The sequence below is a fragment of the Sus scrofa genome, chromosome 6, assembly GCF_000003025.6.
Source record: "Sus scrofa isolate TJ Tabasco breed Duroc chromosome 6, Sscrofa11.1, whole genome shotgun sequence".
NCBI lineage: Eukaryota > Metazoa > Chordata > Mammalia > Artiodactyla > Suidae > Sus > Sus scrofa.
Genome location: NC_010448.4, coordinates 170,025,167 through 170,049,832, shown reverse-complemented (window position 1 = coordinate 170,049,832; position 24,666 = coordinate 170,025,167). Strand labels below are relative to the sequence as shown.

Sequence of the window (24,666 nt, the reverse complement as noted above, 5' to 3'; positions counted from 1 at the left end):
ATGCCACATTGCTGTGGTGTAGGCTGGCGGCTACAGCTCTGACTTGGCCCTTAGCCTGGGAACTTCCATATGCCACAGGTGTGGCCTTAAAAAGACAAAAAATAAAATAAAATAAAATAAAAGCAACCAATGCAATTAAAAAAAAAAAAAGCTACTCTAGTAAAGGGGAAAAGTGAAAGGCAGACTCAGGGGTAAAAGGCGAAATGAACAAGATGATTAGCAAACTGCACTGGGCACAAAGGAACCCAGTAAGTTCCAAAAAGACAATGAAAAAGAAACTTCTGGGAAGGAATATGTGAAATTCCTGGCACAAACTAGTGGAACCTGTAATGTCATACCCAAACGAGAAAAGGGGACTTTATAAAATGCTTAATTTTTAAATATCACCATGAGTTACTCAGTGAATTAGATAATCTTCCATTTCAACACCTAAAGGAACAGAATACAGCATCTGACAGAATTCTACACATTAAAGGAGTTAACAGCTTGTAAAAATTTTCAAAGCATTATAAGAGTGGCTACGTTTTTAGAGTATTTTATGACATTAGCTACTATTTTTAAATGACCAGTTTTATTTTATTCCTTTCCTGAGGCAGTATATTTCTTCTCTAGCAGCGTCAACCCGGTTAAATCAGAAGTCTGGACTGCTCTTTAATTGTTCTCTCGTGCCCTCCAAATCCAATAGGTTATCAAATTCTGTCAGCTCTACGTCTAAAATGGCCATTTCCCCCGCTCCTATACTGAGTTTAAGATTCGTTCTCTCTCACCTTGACCAATGAAAACAGTTACTTAATTTCAGCTTCTGATTTCACCCCCTTCCAATCTATACTTTAGCATTAATTTTCTAAAACGCAGATCAGGAAGTTCCTGGGTGGTGCAGCAAGTTAAGGATCTAGCATTGTCCCTGCAGCGGCTCAGGTCGCTGCTGTGGCACAGCTTCAACCCCCGGCCTGGGAACTTCCATGTGCCGTGGTGTGGCAAAAAAAAATCAGCTAAAACTTGTCACTATCTTATTTAAAAGTCTTCAAAGATCAAGGCATAAAAGGCAATCAAACATAATTAACATGCCATATTCTTTCATCTCTTTGGACTTTCCCCACCTTCTCTACTTGGGAGATTCCTGTTTATTCCCCATGGTCCAGGATAAACACTGCCCTGTCACGGCTCCCTGGTAATACCGCCAAGTGGATCTCTACCTCCTATGTCCACGCCTGTCACAGAGGGTCAGAGCAAAATACTACCAGGCTGGTCAGTATTCTTGGGGCTTGGCACAGAGCAAGCCCTCCAAAAGAGTTTGTCTTTTTGCCAAGCTCAGAAACAGTTATGTGATGAGAGAGAAACTGTACATATTAAGAAGTCAATGTTTACTTGTTTTTAATTTTTTTTTTTTTTATGGCCGCACGTGTGGCATATGGAATTTCCCAGGCTAGGGGTTGAATCGGAGCTGCAGCTGAGGACTATGCCACAGCCGCAGCAACACTGGTTCAGAGCCACATCTGCGGCCCGTGCCACAGCCTGCAGCAATGCAGATTCTTAACCTGCTGAGAGGCGAGGGATTGAACCTGCATCCTCACAGAGACAATGTCAGGTCCTTACACCACCAAGCCACAATGGGAACTCCAAGAAGTCAATTTTTAAATGTATGTGTTCATCAAAATGACTTTAACATAGAGGTTGATACTTTAATATAAAATACACCCTGGCTAGATATCAATTATTCAGTGAAGAATTACTAAAAATAAATTATCTAAAACTGCAGATCACAGAAAAGTCATTTATATGATTTTATTATACACACACACACACACACACACACACACGTATTTCCGCTACAGATTTACTATTTCAATCACGCTTCACCTAAGCTAACATACAAAAATGAATTTGCTATCATTTAACGGGTACGAGTTTCAGTTTTGTAAGACGAAAGAAGTTCTAGAGAGGGATGGTGGTAACGGCTGTACTACAACGTGAATGCACTTAATTCCCCTGAACTGAACACTTTAAAATGGCTAAAACAGTAAATTTTATGTTATGTATATTTCATCACGATGTTTAAAGTTAGCTAAGAAAACAGGAGTTCCCGTCGTGGCGCAGTGGTTAACGAATCCGACTAGGAACCATGAGGTTGCGGGTTCGGTCCCTGCCCTTGCTCAGTGGGTTAACGATCCGGCGTTGCCGTGAGCTGTGGTGTAGGTTGCAGACGCGGCTCGGATCCCGCGTTGCTGTGGCTCTGGCGTAGGCCGGTGGCTACAGCTCCGATTCAACCCCTAGCCTGGGAACCTCCATATGCTGCGGGAGTGGCCCAAGAAATAGCAACAACAACAACAACAACAAAAAAGACAAAAAGACAAAAAAAAAAAAATAATAAAAAAAATAAAGTTAGCTAAGAAAACAAACTTGCATTTCTGGGATGGCAAAAGGCTCAGAGGTTGCCCTTTCCTGATTCCACTAATATCTACCATTACCATAGACCAGCCCCAGCACAGCATTTTCATACATAGCATCTCAGATGTTACCAATATTTTTTTACAGGTGAAGAATTCTGGGGTTCAGAAAGTTTAACAGTGCCATGGAGAGAAAGGTTTGGTTATGCAACAGTAATGAAAGATACGCAATAATAGTCTACGAAGGAACTAAATCTACAAATAAAACATTGAATTAATGTCCTGAATCCTGCTCATATAGGTTTATTAATTCAATAAACATTTATTATCTGTATTTGTCAGGCACCATTCTAGGTACTGGGGATGCATCACTGAACAAAAGTTAAAAACTGCTGCTGTAATAGAGGGTACATTCTACCGAGGCGGTTACCAGGGATTTCACAAACTGTGACTCTTTTTTGACGGGAGGTATTTGAAAAGCACTCATTTCAGGGAAGCAGATGCCAGAAAGAAACTCTAGCAATGAGAATTATCCTGTGGAGGATGGGTTCTTCATTCCCTACAGGGTACAAACAGAAAGGCTGGCGGAGCCCTTATCACCAAAGAAGCTGAAACTCTTCCAAGCTGAGAGGGAATTCACAGGTCAGAGTTAACCAGGCAAACGACTAAGATATCCTGGGATTCTACTTCACTAAGTAGCAAACAGCATGATGGGGGCTGAGATGGTAACAATATATTCGTACCTTGCGTGTGCACAGGTGTGAGCACATGTGTAAGTCCTCACTATGAACTACTTACTAATATGGATTATGTCTTCTTTATATCGCATGTGGCTGTCAGTGAAATGAATGACTGACTGCAATGTCACAGATTTTAAAAGCGAAATGCTTCCTGTTAAATCTTGTTCAATGACATTTAAAGTTCACTTTCAATTTACTATTTTTTTAAAAATGAAGCTATAAAGCCTTTGTTATGTGCAGACTGAAATTATTTTCACTCCCTAAACAAACATTCGCTGACTGCGCATGGGTTCTAGCCCCACGTCAGGGAAATGGGGAATTCACAATCGAACAGGGTACCCTCCCCTCGGTCTAGAAGAGGGAGAAGCACACGAGTAAGTGCGATCAGGTATTAACAGGTGCTGCATTAAAAGGAAGTGTGGGGACTCAGAAGGCGAGGTGAGGGGAAAAGCTGGTTCTGCCTAGAGGGCCTGGGTGAGAAATGGAGACTTTATGGAAAGGATGACACTTGAGTCGCGCCTTGGGGATCAGGGATAAGGGAATAAGAAAAGCAGTCCACAGAGAAGGAATAAGATAAAGAAAGACGTGATGCCGTGAAGCATTACGTTGGACCTGCTCCGCACAATACGGTGGCCGTTAGCCGGATGCAGCTACCAGCACTTGAAATGTGGCTAGTGTCACTGAGGAAGTGAATTTAATTTTTATTAAGTTAAGTTCAAAAACTGACATTTGGTGCGTGACTGGCAGAAATTTTTAAGCGTGTTTGAAACAAAACTGAGTATGAGAATCTACCTTTCCAATGATATATATTTTGAAATCTAACTACAGATCAAGTATTTCTGATAAAACGTAGTGTCTGAATTGAGATGTACATAACTGTAAAAATACACCAGATTCTGAAAACTGAGTATGAAAAAAGGAACACAGAATAGCAGCTCATTATGTATTTTTATGTGGGTTACATGTCAAAATAGTATTTCAGATACTAGATTAAATGAAATACATTATTATAATTGTCCCCTCTTTTTTAATATTTTGGATGTGGCTACTAGAAAAATCTAAATGACATATGTGACTTACACTGTATTTCTGTTGGACGGTGCCATGGTGGACAACTGCAGTCAACGTGGCTGCAGCACAAAGCATGGAACGAGTGTGATAAGAGAAGTGAAATGTGGTCACTGGTAGGGGCTATGTGTTTTTACTGTATCCAAGAAATCAGGTTTACAAGTGAGGAGAGGCCAGTGGGCGAGAAGCAGAGGTGACAGTGGAAGAGAGACCATATGCTGATGCCCACGAGGCCTTGGTTCTGAAGCTCCATCACAGCCTTGCTTTTCACATGGCTTGGCGGTTCCACCTGCTCGGTAATTAAAAGACGTCTAACTATTTCAGATGCAGAGGTAGAAGAAAAGGCTTTAGAGAAAGTACAATTTTTAGTGTCAAGTGCAAGAGTAAGCCTGACTTAATCTCAACCTACCTTAGTAAAAATAAGCAAGATAAAAGAAATAATAAACCAGAAAACTGTGCTTAAACAAAGAGATGTTATCTCTAAAGATTTCTGATAAAATCCTTAGTTTCTAAAAAGATTCACATTTTATTTAGAACCTAAACTCTGACACTTACAAGGTATTTTTCAATTAAATTTAACTAATCCCATTAAAAATGTCACTATTAAAATGGCAAGAATTCGAACCTTCCAGAAATGACTAAAACTTTAACGACATTTAAGAAATATAAAGTGTCTATCATGGTATCTAACACAGAAAACAAATTCATTAAATAGTAAGTTTTCCTTTCCTTTCTTAGTAATAATCTCATGTGGCTGAACTGTTATAGAAATATTTTGGGGTATTTAAAAAGCAAAATGCAGCTGTCCAGGTTTCCCAACAATTCTTGCTGAAAAGACTGTCTTTTTCCCATTTTATGTTCTTTCCTCCCTTGTCGAAGATTAATGGACCACAGGTGTCAGGGTTTATTTCTGGGTTCTCTATTCTGTTCCATTGGTCTGTGTGTCTGTTTTGGTACCAGTACCACACTGTCTTGATGAATGTGGCTTTGTAATATTGCCTGAAGTCTGGGAGAGTTATGCCTCCTGCTTGCTTTTTGTTTCTCAGAATTGCTTTGGCAATTTTGGGTCTTTCCTGGTTCCATATAAATTTTTGGATTGTTTGTCCTAGTTCTGTGAAAAATGTCATGGGTAATTTGATAGGGATTGCATTGAATCTCTAGATTACTTTGGGTAGTATGGCCATTTTTACAATATTAATTTTTCCAACTCAGGAGCATGGAATATCTTTCCATTACTTTACATCTTCTTTGATTTCCTTGATTAATGTTTTATAGTTCTCGGCATATAAGTCCTTTACCTCCTTGGTCAGGTGTATTCCCAGGTATTTGATTTTTTGGAGTGAAATTTTAAAGGGTATTGCATTTTTGTATTCCTTTTCTAATATTTCATTGTTAGTATACAGAAATGCAACTGACTTCTGAATGTTAATCTTATATCCTGCTACTTTGCTGAATTTGTTGATCAGTTCAAGGAATTCTGGGGTTGAGTCCTTAGGGTTTTCTATATATAGTATCGTGTCACCTGCATACAGTGAGAGTTTTACCTCTTCTCATCCTATTTGGATGCCTTTGATTTCTTTGGTTTGTCTGATTAGGCTAGGCTAGGACTTCCAGGACTATGTTGAATCACAGTGGTGAGAGAGGACATCCGTGCCTTGTTCCACATTTTGGTGGGAAGGCTTTCAGCTTTTCTCCATTGAGAATTGTATTTGCTGTGGGTGTGTCATAAATGGCTTTGATTCTGTTAAGGGATGTTCCCTCTATACCCACTTCGGTGAGAGTTTTGATCATGAAGGACGTTGGACTTTGTCGAATGCCTTTTCTGCACCTATTGAGACGATCACGTGGCTTTTGACTTTCTTTCGCTAACGTGGTGCATGACGTTGATTGACTTGCACACGCTGAACCATCCTTGCGACCCTGGGATGAACCCCACCTGGTCGTGGTGTACGATCTTTCTGATACGTTGTCGGACTTGGTTGGCTCAAATTTTGTTGAGAATTTTTGCGTCTATATTCATTAAGGATATTGGCCGACAGTTTTCTTTTTTGGTGGTATCTTTGTCTGGTTTGGAATTAGGGTGATGTGGGCATCATAGAATGTCTTTGGGAGTGTTCCTTCTTCAACCTTTTGAAGAAGTTTAAGGAGGATGGGTGTAAGTTCCTCTTGGTATGTTTGGTAGAATTCGCCTGTGAAGCCATCTGGTCCTGGACTTTTATTTGTAGGGAGTGTTCTTATGACATATTCAATTTCATTTCTAGTGATCGGTCTGTTGAGTTGATCTGTTTCTTCTTGGTTCAGTTTTGGCAGGCTGTGGGTCTCTAGAAAGATGTCCATTTCTTCTAGGTTGTCGAATTTGTTGACGTAATTGTTGATAGTATTCTCGTATGATTTTTTGTATTTCTGTAATAGCTGTTGTGACTTCTCCTTTTTCATTTCTTATTTTGTTATTTGGGTTTTTTCTCTCCTCTTCTTGGTAAGAAGTCTAGCCAGAGGTTTGTCTACTTTTGTTTACACCTTTTCAAAGAATCAGCTCTTAGTTTGATTGATTTTGTCTATTGTTCTTTGAATCTATTTTATCAATTTCCTCTTTGATCTTTACGATTTCCTTCCTTCTGCTGACTTTAGGTTTTGCTTGTTCTTCTTTTCCTAATGCATTTAGGTGGAAGGTTAAGCTGTCGATTTGAGATTTTTCTTCTTTTCTGAGGAAGGCCTGTATTGCTCTGAACTTCCCTCTGAGCACTGCTTTTGCAGCATCCCATAGATTGAGTGGTTGTGTCTTCATTATCATTTGTCTCGGTATTTTTTAATTTCCTTCTGGATTTCCTCATTGACCCATTGGTTTTTTAGTAGCATGCTGTTTCGTCTCCATGTAGTGTGTTTTTTCTCACTTCTAAACCTGGACAGCTACATGCAAATCAATGAAACTAGAACGCACCCTCACACCATGCACAAAAATGACCTCAAAATGGCTGAAAGACTTAAATATAAGACAAGGCGCCATCAAACTCCTGGAAGAGAACAGAGGCAAAACATTCTCTGACATCAACCTTACAAATGTTTTCTCGGGTCCGTCTCCCAAAGCAACAGAAATAAAAGCAAAAATAAACTGATAGGACCTAATCAAATGGACAAGCTTTTGCACAGCAAAGGAAATTAAAAAGAAAACAAAAAGACAACTTACAGAATGGGAGAAAACAGTTTCAAATGATGCACCTGACAAGGGCCTAATCTCTAAAATATACCAACAACTTATACAACTCAACAGCAAAAAAGCCAACAACGCAATTGAAAGATGGGCAGAAGACCTGGATAGACATTTCTCCAAGGAAGATGTACAGATGGCCAACAAGCGCATGAAACAAAGCTCAACATCCCTGATTACTAGAGAAATGCAAATCAAAACTACTGTGAGGTACCACCTCACACCAGTCAGAATGGCCGTTATTAATAAGTCCACAAATAACAAATGCTGGAGGGGGTGTGGATAAAAGGGAACCCTCCTGCACTGTTGGTGGGAATGTAAGCTGGTAGAACCACTATGGAGAACAGTATGGAGGTACCTTAGAAAGCTATACGTAGAACAACCGTATGACCCAGCAATCCCACTCTTGGACATATATCCGGACAAAATTCTCCTTAAAAAAGACACATGCACCCACATGTTCATGGCAGCACTATTCACAATAGCCAAGACATAGAATCAACCCAAATGTCCACTGCCAGATGATTGGATTCGGAAGATGTGGTATATATACACAATGGAATACTACTCAGCCATAAAAAAGAACAAAACAATGCCATTTGCAGCAACATGGATGGAACTAGAGACCCTCATCCTGAGTGAGGTAAGTCAGAAAGAGAAAGACAAATACCATATGATATCACTTCTACCTGGAATATAATTTACGGCACAAAGGGACCTTTCCACAGAAAAGAAAATCATGGACTTGGAGAATACACTTGTGGTTGCCAAGGGGGAAGGGGAAGGAATGGGAGGGACTGGGAGCTTGGGGTAAATAGGTGCAGAATGTTGATTTCGGGATGGATTAGCAATGGGATCCTGCTGTGTAGCGCTGGGAACTCTGTCTAGTCGCTTATGATGGAACAAGCAATGTGAGCAAAAAAGAATGTATACATGTATGTGTAACTGGGTCACCATGCTGTACAGTATAAAAAATATATATATGTATATACATATAAATAAACAATAATAAAAATAAATAAATAAATTACAAACTTGGATCCCAATAAACAGTGCTTCAAAATGTTAAAAAATAAATAAATAAATAAAATACAAAGCAAAATGTCCAGCCTCCTCTCACAAACTTGAAAATGGATGCTGACGACAAAAAAGACATCATGGTTAAAAGAAAATGGGTAACAAGTGGCATAGTTAGTAATGAGGAATTCCTCAAATTCTATGCTTGCCAAGTCTCTTAATCCCTCTTACCTCTCTAATAGGGTAAAAAGGTAATTACCACTAGGCTGTATCTAGTCAATGGACTAAAATCTGGTCAGGGAGTTAAGAGGTTTGGCATTTACCCCTGGATCCATCAATACCTTGCTCTGACCCCTGACAAGTCAGTTTCGCTGCATGTTAATTTTTCCATCTGTAAAATGGGAGTGGGCGGAAGGGGACACTCATTACCCTGAGAAGTACTACTACCTTTTACTAGTAGTAACAAACCAGACGACGTTATGAGACAAGTAGGACATTCAGGTGTCATCAGATGTAATCTTTTTTCTTGCTTATTAGAACACCTCAGGGTTGGACAGTACCTCACTATAAGTACCACAGGTTTAATTTATTCACAGAAATAAAAAAAATACTGACATTTGCTGCATTTGGTTTCATGCAAATACCAAATGTCCAACTAGCCAGGTTAAGTCAGAAAACTAAAAGACACTAATAAATTCATGCGGTGTTAGGAACTGAGTTGCGTCCCCCTCAAATTCGCACGGGCAAGTCCTAGCCCCTAGGTGACTACATGTGGAGACAGGACTTTGAAGGAGGTATGACTAAGCTGAACTAGGCCGTCAGGGTGGGGCCCCAGCAGGCCACGACTGGGTCCTTGTGAGAAAGGAAGGGATGTCTGCCCCTCTTCCCCGCTCTCAGCACCCACCTGGCCCTCAACCCACTCGCACAGAGAAGGTCAGGGGAGCACACGCAAGAAGGCGCTGTCTAAGCCAAGGAAGGAGGCCTCGCCAGAAACCAAGCCACCAGCATCCTGATCCTGGACTTCTAGCCTCAGGAACTGTGAGAAAATAAGTCTCTGCTGTTTAAACCCCCCTGCCTGCGGCACTTTGTTTTGGGAATCCAAACACACGAACACACACGGTCATAGGACAAATGAAGCTACAGAAATGACAGCAATTCTTTGAGTATCTCATAGGACATTATTCAGTTTTCAAGTTGTCCTGAAGGATTTTCACTCCTTCTTTTACTGCAGTCTGATTAGTAGTAAAATAGAGCAGAACAAAATAAAAACAACAAAAAAACCAAACTGGAAGTTAAATTTTATCCTGTTCTGAATCTCAACCCAGTTTTCCCTTAAAGACTGTTTGCCCTTAACTTTAGTCAGGTTGTTAACTGCACTGAGCCTCGGGTTGTTTTTTTTTAAATCAGTGAAACAGGGATTATAATCCCAATTCTACTTGCTTCACAAAGCTGCTGTGAAGAGCAAGTGAAAAAATAGCTTTAGAAGCATATAATACAGATAATCGAATTATTAAAGGAAAACGTGCTGTTTACTACCTTTTTCAGAGGCAAAGTTCGGACCCTGAACCACACAATGTGTGTGCCTACGAGAAGCACAGCGCACATTAGACCCTCCTGTGCCTAGTTAGCCCTGAGGGTTCCAATATTCACAACTGAACATCTGCTAGACTAAGTTCTCATCTGTCCTTCCTCCCTGTGGCTTTCTCTTACTCTAGACTGCAGCCTTTACAAACCAGGGTAACGCAATCTTCTCAGAAGTGCAAGTGCTTGTCTTACTTCGAAAGACAGTTAATGACACTCAGGGGCTGGGGCAAGAAGGGTAAGCTGAACCCTTAACATGCACGTCTGGAGCCCTGAAACCTTCTCGGTAATCTCCGAACATCCTAGAAAATACACCCTCTTTGATTTCTAAGACAAAAAACCGCAAGAGCACATTCTAGCAACACCTAAAGCAATGGTGTCCAGGAAAAATTTCTGTGATGACGGGAATGCTCTCCATTTGTGTCGTCCAATGGGCAGCCACTAGCCACACGGCTCTTGAGCACTCGCAGTGTGGCAGGAGTGGCGGAAGATGTACATTTTTAACGGTATTTAATTCTCCCTCAATTTAAATAAACACACATGGCCAGTGGTTACTGTGTCAGGGAGTGCGAATCTCAAGAATGTAAGGACTCTGATGATTCTGGAAACCCTCGAGGGAAAGAAAACATGCAGCAGAAAAGCTGACAAGGCTACGGAAGCATCCTTTCAAAATGTGACGAAACAAGCACAACAGGCCTTCGCCCCGAAGCCAGAAGAGTAAAAAAAGTTCTTCATATATTAAGAAAAAATTACCTGTAAATTATCACTTGTGTATTAACAACAGTAATAATATAATGATTAACGTTACATAGAGGAGTTCCCGTCGTGGCGCAGTGGTTAACAAATCCGACTGGGAACCTTGAGGTTGCGGGTTCGGTCCCTGCCCTTGCTCAGTGGGTTGAGGATCCAGTGTTGCCGTGAGCTGTGGTGTAGGTTGCAGACGCGGCTCGGATCCCGCGTTGCTGTGGCTCTGGTGTAGGCCGGCGGCTGCAGCTCCGATTCGACCCCTGGCCTGGGAACCTCCATATGCCGCGGGGGGAGCGGCCCTAGAAATGGCAAAAAGACCAAAAAAAAAAACCAACCAAAAAACATTATAGAGCTATCATTTTAAGTGTTTACTCGACGTCAGACACTGTGCTAACTATTTCCATCACATCACCTTGTGGAACCTTCGCCAGGATGATGCCACTCAGCACGGGCTCATCCCCCTTTCTACTAACGAGGAAGCGACATTCAGAGAGGCTGAATGACTTTCTAAAAGGTCAGTCAGCTGAAATACCAGGAAGCTAAACTATGTTTTTAACTACACAGTCTTTCTCCTCAAAAACAAAACAACGGCAAAAAGCTAACAAAAAATAAATCTTACAAATGCTTCCAACGTAAGAGAGCCCAGCTTGGACAGTCTCTCCATTTTACCACAGTAAAAACTGAAGCACTGGTTAGCTTGATCTGGACACCGAGGACCAGGAGGCAGAGTCTGGGATCTCATGGAGCAACGCTGGATTAAATGGAGGACGGCCACAGGTGCCACGCTTTAAATATTCATAGCGCTTGGAGAGTACAAAAGAAGTCACGCCAGCTTACACGCAGCACATACTGAGGAGACAGAAGGGACAGGCGGGACACACAGGAAGGGAACAAGGAAGGAGGGACGTCACCCTCAGAAAGAAGCTTGAACAGGAAGAAGCAGCACCAACTGCACCTCTGAACATCCACTAAGACAGAACTCTTCAGCAGCGGAGGGCAACCTGACTTTAATAAACCGTAATCCTACGCGGACACGCGGAGGTCAAAACAGAGAAGCCGGAGGCAGAACTCCCGAGCCCTGGGTCACGGAGGACGGGCCACAGGCAGCAGGGGACAGAAGAGGAGCTGGCCTGGGCCGTGCCACCGAGGAGCCCTCTCCTTTCGGCAAGCATTCCCGTGCCTCGCAGCGGACGGCGGATTCTCCGCCTCCAGCTCTCTTCCTCCTGGCGACATTCCTCTGTTCCTCGGGGAGGAGCTGCCAGCTGGGGGGAGGGCAGCAAGCTGGGCAAGCCCTTCCTCCAAGGCAACCACCGATCCCGTCTGGTGCACGCGGCAGACGGGCAGACGGGAAGGAAGAAGACGGCGCGGCCCTCTGCTCCCCAGCGCCTCTCCCTCCAGGGCAGCCGGACACTCTGCACGTGCGCATGACAGGACCGGTCAGACCACCCAAGACCCGGGTCGGAAGGCGGCGGACGCGACGGACGAGAAGACGGTGCTGTGGGTTGGGCGGAGGGCAGGGACAGAGGGGCCGATGCGCTGCGGAGGGAGGCTGGTCACTGAGTTTCAGCTGGGGAGGCCAGCGCGCCCGCCGCTGTGCTTGTGAAAGGAAACACCGGTGCTCCCCGGGGCCCCGAAGGGCCGATGGAGACGCAGGGACGCTCCACTCCTTCCGTCCACAGGCAGGCCTCGCAGAGTCAACGCGGCGTCACGTGTTCCCTCCCAGAGCTTAGAGGAAGTCGGATCCAGGGCACGGGAGACGCTAACACTTTTTAGAACATGCTTCTAAAAAGAAGGGAGGAAGCTGCGCTAGCAGTGCCAGTGGTGCCACAGCACACTTCCCGGCAGACTCGCAGACACGCATGGGTCTGCCGTCAGCGAATAAGAAAGGTACCACCTCGCCTCCCAGTCGACACCGGGACTCCGCAGTACTGGACGGTCTACGCGGCCAGTCAGAACGCTTCGGAGGTGAGGCACTGGGTTCAAATCCAGGTCCTAGACGCTCCCATAATCTCTCTCACTCAAAGGAAAGCAACGAGGAGAGTGAGGGTGAAAGAAACTGGGGAGGCCTAACCCGAAGAGAAGACTCAGGGGGCAGTGGGAAAGCTGCTGCAAGTGTCTGGAGTGTCCGCCCGAAAGAAGAGATTTGCTCTCCTTGTTCAAGGTGAGCACGAGGGAGACAGCCAGGATCAGCAGGCGGAAGCTATAGGTAGACAGGCTTCAGCTCATTCCTAGGGAGACCTTTCTGGCAGGTGGAGGTAGCCAACTGTGAGACAAACTCTCCAGGAAAGGAAGGGATGGATGTGCCATCCCTGAGGGTGTGGGAACAGAGGTAAGACAAACTTTGGGTGAAAATGCGAAATCATGAAAAAGGAAGAGGGAGGCTGGGCCAGGTAACCTTTAAAGGCCCTGCTCAAATCTAAGCACCTGTAATTGTACGGAAGGGCGACCCTCCCGCCTTCATCAGTCCAACACTGCACAACTGCGGGTCTGCAGCACGAGCAGTGTACACATCTCCCAGCCCAACTTTCTCTCTGCAGGCTCTCAGAAGAGGGACGCGGGGCAGAAGAGATGACGCCGCCGCCATCGCCGCCTAAGGACCACGTTTCCCTTCCGCATCTTCACATCTTCACCCACCGAGTGCTGCACTGTGCCGGGCACTGGCCATGCTTTAACCTTGGGGAGCCCAGCCAGGCTACTGTGAGACTCGGAGCTGGTAACGTGCCGTCTTTAGCTTTTACGTTCCTCATCTGGAAAATAAAAGGGTTAAATTTCTTCATCCCTTAAAGGGGACACAAGGTCCCTTTTAAGTTCCTTTATATTTTGAGTCGATGGGGACAGCAGCAGCAGGGACCCAGCTCAATTATTTCCTCCCTATGCACCACGATTTAACCTGGAAAACACTTTGAAATGCCTTCCTTCTTCAGAATAATGAATAAAATGTGCCACCTTCATCTTAACACAGTATAGTCCTGAAAGGTTAAGTGTAAATGTAATTTTTCATAAAAAATGAAGTGTATTTAGAGCACACCAAAATGGTTACAAGAAATCTTTAAAAAATAAACTCAGTGTTTGCTACAAAGTAACTTGTTTTATACATTTTATTTTATGCATTGGATTTGCTCTCATCACTGTGTCCTCAAGTTAACCATGTCGGAGTCACACTGGGGTTTCGCCCCCACCTTTGGGGAGTCAGCCCATTGGTATAAAAACAGAATCACAGCTTTGAAAGGAATACGAGAAGTCACTCAGTTTACGCTTCCGCCAGCCCCAGCCAACGCTTGAGTCTTCTAACACCCCTAAGGCTTCGCTTATTCTTCCAGCGATGAAGATCCCACGTCTCCCCAGGAAGTTCCTTCCATTCTTCGCAGTGGACCTTGGCTTTAGGGAAGTGATTCGCAGGGTCTTTCCATCTCAACAACCACGCAGGCGTCCCAGCACGCCTCCATCAGCAGCAGGAGTTTTACAGACAAGCAAACGTTTAATGGACGTTCTCTCCAGAGACAAGAGGGTGATGGGAGAGAAGCTTCCTCCGTTTATTTGGTATACTTCTGCTGGCAATTTTTTTACAAGGCATATGCGGAACTTTAACACATAAATGTATATATTTTAAACAGTGGTCCAAAGGGGTAAGTGTAATAAATCACAGCAGTGCTCGGGGTTGGATGGGAGCGAGCCCCTCAGAGGACAACACGGAATGACAGGGAATGCGGCAGAGCGGTGTGTGCTAGGGCGCAACACTCCATTACCTGCAATGCACTTGTGTGCACAGGGGGCACTGGACGGACTGCGGGGCGCTTGGTGGGGTGGGCAGGCTGAACGTCCCCTGCCTCCTTGCAAATCACTGCTCATCTCCACCTCAACCGAGCATGCCCGCTCTTCTGCCGTTTTAAGACACCCTTCACCTGAACGAGGAAAGTTAACTGTTTCTGGTCTCATCGAGGTTTGACCCGGTGACTAATTGTATAACCCGTCTCACTCCGTGATGCATCTGCCTCTTTTTCCCTGCCACTCCGCCTCCTCCACAGTATACGCTTCTAATCGGATACCCTGCCTTCTGATATGAGCCTTCTATGGTCGGCTTATGTTCTCTTTATCTTGACGGAAGAGCACACTTCATAATTATTCAGGTTAATTACCTTACTCCAGGTTTAGTGCTTTTTGGGTTTTTTTTTAACCAAATATCCCCAGATTTCCTTCCTCTATTACCAAGGCTCTGCAGCCTGCCTGGGTTCAGATTTGGTTCTATCATTAGCTAGTTGTACGTCCTTGGCTAAGTCACTTTTCCCCCCGTGCCACAGTTTCCTCATACGCAAGATAAAGACAACAGCAGTTAGCTCACACAGCTTCAGGGAGAAGCACCTCGGACGCATGTAAAGCACAGAGAACAGGACCCGGCACACAGCGGACACCCGGTCCTCGCTGGTTTGAAGGCTGCTTGCCTTTGCATCTTCATCTCCACCATCACCACGACCTACTACCACTCAGCAAACTATCTCACGAGGCTCAGAGGGTTTACGTAATAATTTTTCTTTTGCCACACCTGTAGCGTGCGGAAGTTCCCGAGCCAGGAATCAAACCTGAGCCACTGCAGTGACAATGCAAGATTCTTAACCCACTGAGCCACACGGGAACTCCCTGAATTTCACCTCTTCCACACGGTTCCCTCTGACAAACCAGATGACAGTGGAACGTTCTCACCTGGCCATTCCCGCCACTACGCCACTACGGCTGTTTTCATTGCACCGTGACGCACGCTCATGCTTCACTAATTCACACTCCTCTTCTTTTCATCCCTCTCTCCAAAACCTGCCTCCCAGAGCAGGGAGCCAGAAACATTCTGTCAAGGACTAGACAGTAAATATTTTACATCTTATGGGGCACGTGGGCTCTGGTACAACTATTCGACTCTGCCACTGCGGCATGGAAGTAGCCAGACACATTAACGAATGAATATGGCTATATTGCAATAAACCTTTACTTATGGAAAAGGCAGCCGACAGGACGTGGCCTATGGGCCGCAGTTCGCCCACCCCTTACCCAGAGGAATTCTTCCCTAAATAACTCTGCTTGGCTGGGATCGTTCCACTATTCCACTTCAAGTAGGCGCTCTATTCATTTATATACCTTTACAAACTTCTGAGTATTTTTAGGTACTCAGCCTCCCACTTAGATTAGTGGTAGACCCTTTAAGGAAAGCTCTTCATTCATTACACAACATGCAGCCAAGCCCTGGAGTAACACTGAGTGCTGAGGAGAGGAAGACAGATGAGCCCGGTCTATGCTCAGAAAGAAGTCACAGATCAGAACCGCAGGGAGTAGCTCAAATACAGTCATGGTCCAGTGTGAGTTTTGCTGTAACAGATTTGCTACACAAAGTCCTCTGAGAGAAGAGGAAGCAAGGATCGGCCTTGGGGAGCTGAGGAAAGCTTCGTAAGGCCATGAGTTGAACGAGGGGTTTCAGAAGAAAGACGGACAGGCGTTTGAGGCAAAGGGAATACAGCACAAAGGAACTAAGACAGGGAAATGGACTGTGTGTCGAGACGACAGCCAGCAGTCTGCTACGGACGGAGAGGGAAAGGGTGGGCTAGAGACCAGTGACGGGAACTGAGAGAGATGAGAACGGAAGGGAAGAGCCTGCAGAGGCAGAGCCTCAACGGCCGCACCGAGACGGCGACGGTGGGACACCTGGTGAGGAGCACGGCCCCTCCGCAAGCTTTCCCTAGATGCGCAATGTCAAATCCACATCATTACGGGTATTTGAACTTTTTCAGACACCGCTGCGGGTGTTATTTCCAATGCTGACACGGCTTCCACACTTACATGTCTACTAAACTCTGATAATGATCGTGAACTTATAATGTGGTGAGAAGGGTAAGACGAGGGAAAGGGCTGGGACTACAACCCTGCAGTTCACAGTAAGAGGATTCTGAGTAAGTCTCTCAACCCCTCATCGGCTGCACAAAACAGGAGGAGCAACAGTCTCTACTCCGTGAGATTACCGTCACGGCCACCTGCGATAATCACGCGAAGGGCACTTTGCAAACTATAAAAGAGCCGTATACATGACGTTCGAGATTTGCAAGAGTTGCAGGGTAAGTCGGCAAGAAAGGGCGAGACGCTTTCATTTACCGCAACAGCGCTTTGTGACACACACCCTCACGCCCAGCCTAACAGGGGATGACGCTCCACTTCCACTACGTATAAGGAGAGGTTCTGACCTTTTCCAGGATCTGACTTTTGCATGGTACCATCAGCTATACCAAATAGGAATTTGCTTTCTTCCTTAGTAAGATGGAGAAATCTAGAAGCAAAAGATGAAAAAAAAAAATTAGAAATGTGAAATACTGTAGATCAAGGAGACTCACAGTGAAATCAGGTTTTAATCAGAGGAAAGCAGCAGGCTGGACACCCAGAAGGGAGGGCTTCCCAAGGACAGCAATTTATTAGGTTTCCAACTTCCAGGATCCTTTTCTCAGCTTTTCAAGTTCAGAACCCTGATTCTGTTAAAAACAGAACAGATTCTTGAGGGTATTAATAGGTCATATACAGTAACGGATAAACTAGAATATTACCCTATAAATTTACTGTGAGAAATACAACAACCATGTAACTAAAATCTTGTACACTGAAAACTACCAACACTGATGAAAGGCACTGAAGAAATAAGTAGACAGACATCCCACATTCATAAATTATACGACTAATATTGTTAAGGTGGCTATACTACTCAAAACGATACAGACGCAATGCAATCCCTCTCAAAATCCCTATCATATTTTTCGGCAGAAATAGAAAAAGCCATCCTAAAATTCACATGGTATCTCAAAGGACCCCTAGCTTCATCTTGAAAATGAGGAACAATGTTGGAAGACTCACACTTCCTGATTTCAAAACTTATCACAAAGCTACAGAAGTTGAAACAGTGTGGTACAGTTTCAACAGGCATTAGGACAGGCATACAGAGCAAAGGAACAGAGAACTCAGAAATAAACCCTAATATAGATGGTGAAATAATTTTTGATAAAGGTGCCAAAAGCATTCAATGGGAAAAGGATATACTCTTTCAACAAATGATGCTAGGAAAACTAGATATCCACAGTCAATGAAGAGGAAGCTTTATCTTACACCATATACAAAAATCAATTCAAAGTGCGTCAAAAACCAAAACTTAAGAGCTAAAATTGTAAAACTCTCTGAGGAAAACCCTCATGACATTGGATTTGGCAATGATTCTGGAATATGACATCCAAAGCACAAGCAACCCAAGATAGGTAAAGTGGACTTCATCAAAACGACAAACATTTATTTGTGCATCAAAGGGCACTACCATGTGGGAGAAAAGAAAACCCACAGAATAGGTGAAAATATTGGCAAATCATTTATCTGACAAGGGACAAATATCTAGAATATATAAAGAACTCCTGCAATCCAACAACAACAAAAACCCTCAAACGGCCCAGTTCAAAAGTGGACAAAGGACCTTTCTCCATTTATCTACACAGATGGCCAATAAGCACATGAAAAGATACTCAACACCACTAATCATTAGGGAAATGCAAGTTAAAGTCACAGTGAGATACCATTCCACACCTACTGGGATGGTCATTATGGGAAATAAAGGGAAATCGTAAGCGCTGGTGGAAGGAGATGCAGAAATTAGAGCCCTTGTGAACTGCTAGTGGGAATGAGAAACGGTGCAGCTGCTGCGGAAAACTTAAAGTCAGAATTACCAAATAACCTCGCAGCTTCATTCCTAGGAATATACCAAAAACAAAGCATCTGCACACTAACGCTCACGGCGGTGTCACTCACAATAGCAGAGGGAGAGACAACCCAAGTGTCCAGCAATAAGTGAACATGGACAAACAGACTGCGGCATATAAATCTAGCGGAATACAATTCAGCTATAAAAAGGAATAAAAGTCTTTCTTTCTTTTTTTTTTTTTTTTTTTTTATGGCCACACCTGTGGAACATGGAAGTTCCCAGGCCAAAGACTGAATTCAAACGGCAGCTGCGACCTAGGAACAGCTGCAATAACGCCAGATCCTTCAACCCACTGTGCTGGGCCAGGGATCGAACCACTGGCCACTGCAGTCAGATTCCTAACCCACGGGGCCACAGTGCTAACTCCAGGAATAAAGTTCTGACACATGCTACAGCACGATGAACTTGAAGACATTATGCTAAGTGACACAGCCAAACACAAAAGAATGACCACTGTGTGGTTTCACTTCTATGTGGCAACTAAAATAGGGAAATTCACAGAGAAAGTAGGAACAGAGGAGACCAGGGGCTGGGCGGAGTAGGAGAATGGAGAGTTACAATTTAATGGATACAGAGTTCCTTTTCGAAATGATGAAAAATTCTGGAGCTGGACCCTGGTAAAGGCCACACATTACTATAATTGTACTTAATGCCTTAAAATGGGTAAAATGATCAATTTTATGTGATACACATTCAACACAATTATAATAAAAAGAGAAACAGGCAACAGGTGCATCTGCATGAGGGTTTGACAGTTTCATTCAACCATCTCACAACAGAAACACACAAAGCTACCCAGTGACTCAAGAAAGTAAGTCCTTGAGTCAGAGCATTCCCTTTCCTGGGTAGTCCGAGATGTAACCTGCTATCAGTTTTCTTCCTGGCCTCCCATTTAGCATGTTTCCAAGATAGGTATCTTCCTGATAAGCATGCCCTTTACTTGGATAGTGTTACTAGCTAAATCCGGCACATGGTACAGGTGGGCTCTGGATTTGAGTATCGACTCTGCCACTAGCCACATAAACTTCAACAAATTACTAAGTGTCTCTGAGCCTCAATCTCTACACTTTTAAAACAGATACAGTAATGCCTACTCCAAAGGGTTTGCGAATGTTGGCTGTCATCTCCATTTTAATGAATGAACATAAATAAGTGACTGACAGGAGGTACTTCGCCACCTCCCTGACTCTGGGTCATATTACTGACCATGATTAAGTCAGGCCATTCTCTGTCTCCTGACTCCTTTGGTACCCACACAATCATCACCACAGCTCTCCCTGGCTTAGAGGCTCGCTAGTATCTCTATCAGAAACCTTCTCTGAAAAGCCAGCATCCCAAAGACCAAAAGCAAAGGCAGACAGATTTACTTCCTGCTACCTCACCAAACTCTCCTGCAGAATTCCACCTTCCCGAGGGCAGAGAGTCAAAGGCTTACTTTATATCCCACACACTGCCTGGCAGAAAAAGGTCACATTCTCAGCTTCATAAACTGAATTGTCAACAACTCTAAGTTTTCCATAACAGGGTCTTGCATAAATGTCCAAGTATGTAAGTTCTATTTTGTTACAAATATAGTAAGTGTGGTTCTCTGTCAGGGATAAGAACCTAAGCAAAAAATATAAGGTGTTACAGGGCGCGGGAGTGGCCGTTTCAAAGCCTGCTACACTGTAAGGGGCTTGTATTAAAAACGCCAGAAATAAGTCCAGCTTCCCAACATGAAAACGTTCAATGATATACTTGATGCACCAGATAAAATATTATACGAATCAGAAAAAAATACCCACTTAATTGTCACTTAAAAAGCGAAACACCAAATCACCTAAAGATCAGGAAACAGCGTTGAATCAAAAGTCACATATTCCTCACTTACTTCTGGAGCACTGTGGTCCGACCCCATCTTTCACCCTGTCTGACCGAACCAAACTCCCTCAACTACACCGGTCAGAATCACCACCAGCCCACGTTCCTGAAGCATGCCTAGGTTTGCCACCGAAGTTAGGAGACAGAGCCATAACTGAACAAAGAAACCGAACACTTAGAGCAGACAGAGGCTAGGATCATTATGTTATATAGACTCTCACATTGTTAACTTATGGGACCACCGCAGAAGGAAACCAATTATGTGATGGTTCTGTGCTAAGTACTTGAAAAACAACTTTTTGTTAAATTATAATATACATTATACATACATACATATATACCCACACAATGGAGATGAAGTCCTGCCACTTATGACAACACAGATGGACCCTGAAAGTAGTATGCTAAGTTTGAATAAGTCAGAGAAAGACAAGTAGGATACAATCTCAAGCATACGTGGAATCTAAAAACAAAACCACAAAAAAAAAAAAAAAAAGCGAAAAAAAGAGAACAAACTACATAAAACAAAACCAAATTCAAATTCACAGCCACAGAGGTCAGACCAGTGGCTCGCACAGGGAAGGGGTGGGAAGGTGAGTGAAATGGGTGAAGCGTGGCAACCAACCGGCTGGGGACGGCATCCACCTTGCAGTGGATACAGCTATTGAGTCACAACGCAGTCCACTTGAAACATACTGGTAACAAACTAAAGAAAGAATAAGTAGGAAACTCAAGGAACGTTCATAATGTGTTTTCCCGACAAAGAGAGAGGTCATTGCCAGCACTGCAGAAAGGACTCTCGAGCGTCCTCCCAACCGCTACTCCGCCCCGAGGAAGCACTGCCTGGACTGCCACCACTGCAGGTTAGTGTGGCCTGTTCTGAGCTTTACATAGAACTACAATTACACCTCATGTCCCCTTTTGTGCCCACTTCCTTCCACTCAACATTCTGTTGGTGAGATTTATCCCTGGCGCCCTACCAGGCACTGTGTTTCATTGATTTAAAGCACTCGACAATTCTGGCAGTTCCCATTTAGTTTGGGGAAAAACCCCCAAAAAACTAAGGTTCTGAAGTTAAACAAGATTAATTAAGGCATCCATGGTCACATGGCTACTAAATGGAAAGGCAAAAATTAAAAGACTAATTTCAAAGCCCATGCATTCTTTGGTTCGATTGTGCTTGCCTACTGTACAGTTTAAAAACAATAAGAAGTCAAATCCTTCCCTCGTTTACCTGTCATTGGCAACATCACAGAGAGAGAGGTTTGACAGCCAAGTACTACAAAAACGTAAGAAATTATTATTAGCACAAGAAAACAGCTTTCGAGGGCAGTGTCTTTCAAACCTTTTTGATCACGAGCCACAGACTGAAATCCAGACTTTTCTACAACACATGTCCCTGAAAACCTGACATCTTGGAAAATTATGCACTAAACATGGGTTTGTGGGAAAAACAGAGTTAGTAATAGACCACTAAAAGCCCACGGAACTCTGACTATTTTATAGACACACACACACACCACATAATGATCTCAGTCATTAAGAAATGGTTAAGGAGTCCCTTTTGAGGCTCAGTGGTTAACAAACCTGACCAGGACCCAGGAGCTTGCGGGTTCAATCCCTGGCCTCACTCAGTGGTTAAGGAGCTGGCGTTGCCATGAGCTGTGGTGGAGGTCACAGATGCGGCTTGGATCCTGCGTTACTGGGGCCGTGGTGTACGCTGGCAGCTGTAGCTCCGATTCGCCCCCTAGTCTGAGAACCTCCACATGCCCTGCGTGCAGCCCTAAAAAGACAAAAAGACACACACACACACACACACACACACACACACACACACACATAAAACGTGCAATGGAACAAACCTGTAGCAATCATGACCACTAAGCTTCTAAGAGGGACTTATTTCCCCAAGGTCTCCTAGAGTGAAGATTTGCATGCATGCCACCGTCTGCAGACAGGAGCCACTTAATCCAAGCTTTTCCTAGGGACAAAATCAAAACCTGAGATTCATATGGCTTTGGGGCCCGACAACAGACCATCGACCTGTTCACCATCTCTCGTCTGTCCTCCTGCCCGAGCAGACCTGAGAGAGATGCCTGTGCTGCGCAGGACCAGAGATCTCAGGATCAGCTCGCAGGGCAAGGGCAGCAGGAGGGAGCCCCACCAAGGCAACCATCTCCTGAGACACAGAGCCCTGAGAACAGAGTAAATCCTCCCTGCAGGCACTCATCTCTGAAACAGGCATTACGCTAAGGGACACCCCAGATATAAGAAACAGTATTTGGAGATGAGACAGAAAGCTACAGATAAGGAGTGCCTGTTGTGGCTCGGAGGGTTAAGAACCCAACACAGTGTACGTGAGGATGAGGGTTCAACCTCTGGCCTCGCTCAGTGGGTTAAGGAGCCAGCGTTGCCGCAACCTGAGGCGTACGTTGCAGATGTGGCTCGGATCCCATGCTGTTGTGGCTGTGGCGTAGGCTGGTAGCTGCAGCTCTGTTTCACCCTCCAGCCCAGGAACTTCCTTATGCCTCAGGTATGGCCATACAAAGAAAAAAAAGAATATTTAAGAAGCCCTCCAAACAGCTATAGCAGGAGTCAGCAGTCACTCAGCATTTACTAGGAAGCTTCTTATGGTAATTCCTGAGACTAACCCTTCTTTTTTTGTCTTTTTGCCTTTTTCTAGGGCTGCTTCCCTCAGCATGTGGAGGTTCCCAGGCTAGGGGTCGAATCAGAGCTACAGCGGCCAGCCTACACCACAGCCACAGCAATGCAGGATCTCAGCTGCATCTGCGACCTGCACCACAGCCCACGGCAACGCTGGATCCTTAATGCACTGAGCAGGGCCAGGGATGGAACCCGCAACCTCATGTTTCTAGTCGGATTGCTAACCACTGTGCCACGACGGGAACGCCTCACACTTCTTTAGACAAGTCAGAAAACCTCTGCACATAACCACAGAATCCGAAAGAACCAAGAGGCATGAGGAAAAAGACAAAACACTACGTCCCAGTTTCACGTCAGAGACAAAAGTTTCAAGTTGTTTAGCTTTGTGAGTTAAAAAAAATCCTGGAAATTTAGCTTTTAGGACACAACATGCCCTTCTCAACTTCTTCACCTTTTGATCCAGCAATTCGTTCCTTAAGCAAAATCTGCTTAAGTTATGCTTCAGCTTTAGTCTCTGGGTTCACTATACCAGGATTAGTGGTACACGTTAGTTCAGGGAACTCCAGAAATTTACGTCGTGGAAGTCACTGAGAGGGGCTGAGCCCGAGTGATACTCTTTAACCTAAAGCAGTGACCCATAACGTTTCCCCCAGCAGACCTGACGCATCCAAAACACTCCCATGAGTGAGAGCAGGCGCATGAAAGGCACGGATTTTCAGCAAGAGGGTAGGAGGCAGGATTCATGTGACGGGAAGAAAGGCTCCACTGAGCAAAGATGTTCTGGAATCTCCACAGATACCTGCATAATTAGAAAGAGCGTCTCCCCCAGTCTATATTCCTCTGCCCTTCCCCCTAACCCGAGGCCTAGAGAAGTCTCACCCAACAGAATGCAATTCAAGACACTTAAGTCATCTTAAGATTTCTAGCAGTCACATTTTAAAAAGTAAAAGAAAGGAACAGGTGAAAATAATTTTAACAATGCATTTTGTTTAACCTAATATATCGAAATATTACCACTTCAGCCAGTAATTGATACAAAAATCAGAGGAAATACTTTATACTCTTCTTTTATTAAGTCTTCAGAATCTGGTGTGTATTTATGATTATAGCTTATCTCAATTCATACGCTAAATTTTCATCAGAAATCCTTGATCTGTTTTTCGGTTTCACAAAACTTAAGAGTTGAAAAGTTATTCAAAACTCACTTTACAATTTTTCAGTAACTGTAGAGAGGATGAGTTTTAAAGTTTAACTAAAATTAAATAAAACTTATAACTCAGGAACTCAGTCGCACTAATAACCATGTGGCTATCGCCGGAGAAGCCATATCCAGAGACCGTGAATGATCCAATTCGACATCAAGTACATACCACGTGCCCAGCACTGTTCTAAGCTCTGCACTTGCACCAAGGTGCTCAGTGTCCGCATCCCTCAGGGGGGCTCTGGTATCATCTCCATTTCATGGGTAAGGAAGAGTCACCGCCGAGAGGTGGCTTACAATTTACTCGAAGCTACACAGCTAGTAACTGGTGGAGCCGGATTTCAGAGCCAAGTAATTTGGCCCATTTCTTGTTTCTTTCATGACAGTTGATTTCTGAGAGAGAACGAGTTAAAACATTCTCTAAAAATGAA

The 24,666-nt window shown here is 44.1% G+C and overlaps 1 protein-coding gene across 23 annotated transcripts in view; it reads right to left on the bottom strand.

Moving 5' to 3' along the window:
• The window catches only part of SCMH1 (sex comb on midleg homolog 1 (Drosophila)), a 189,595-nt gene that overhangs the window by 139,525 nt on the left and 25,404 nt on the right, over positions 1 to 24,666 (bottom strand). For 13 of the 23 annotated variants that reach the window (XR_002345255.1, XM_021096943.1, XM_021096949.1 and 10 more), the window contains exon 2: positions 16,964 to 17,046. The exons of the other annotated variants lie outside the window; for them this stretch is intronic. Coding sequence is in view for 12 of the 13 variants with exons in the window: in XM_021096943.1 (XP_020952602.1) it covers positions 16,964 to 16,988 (25 nt within the window). In the remaining variant the exon portion in view is untranslated. The remainder of the gene's footprint in view (positions 1 to 16,963; positions 17,047 to 24,666) is intronic. 23 annotated transcript variants of the gene reach the window in all.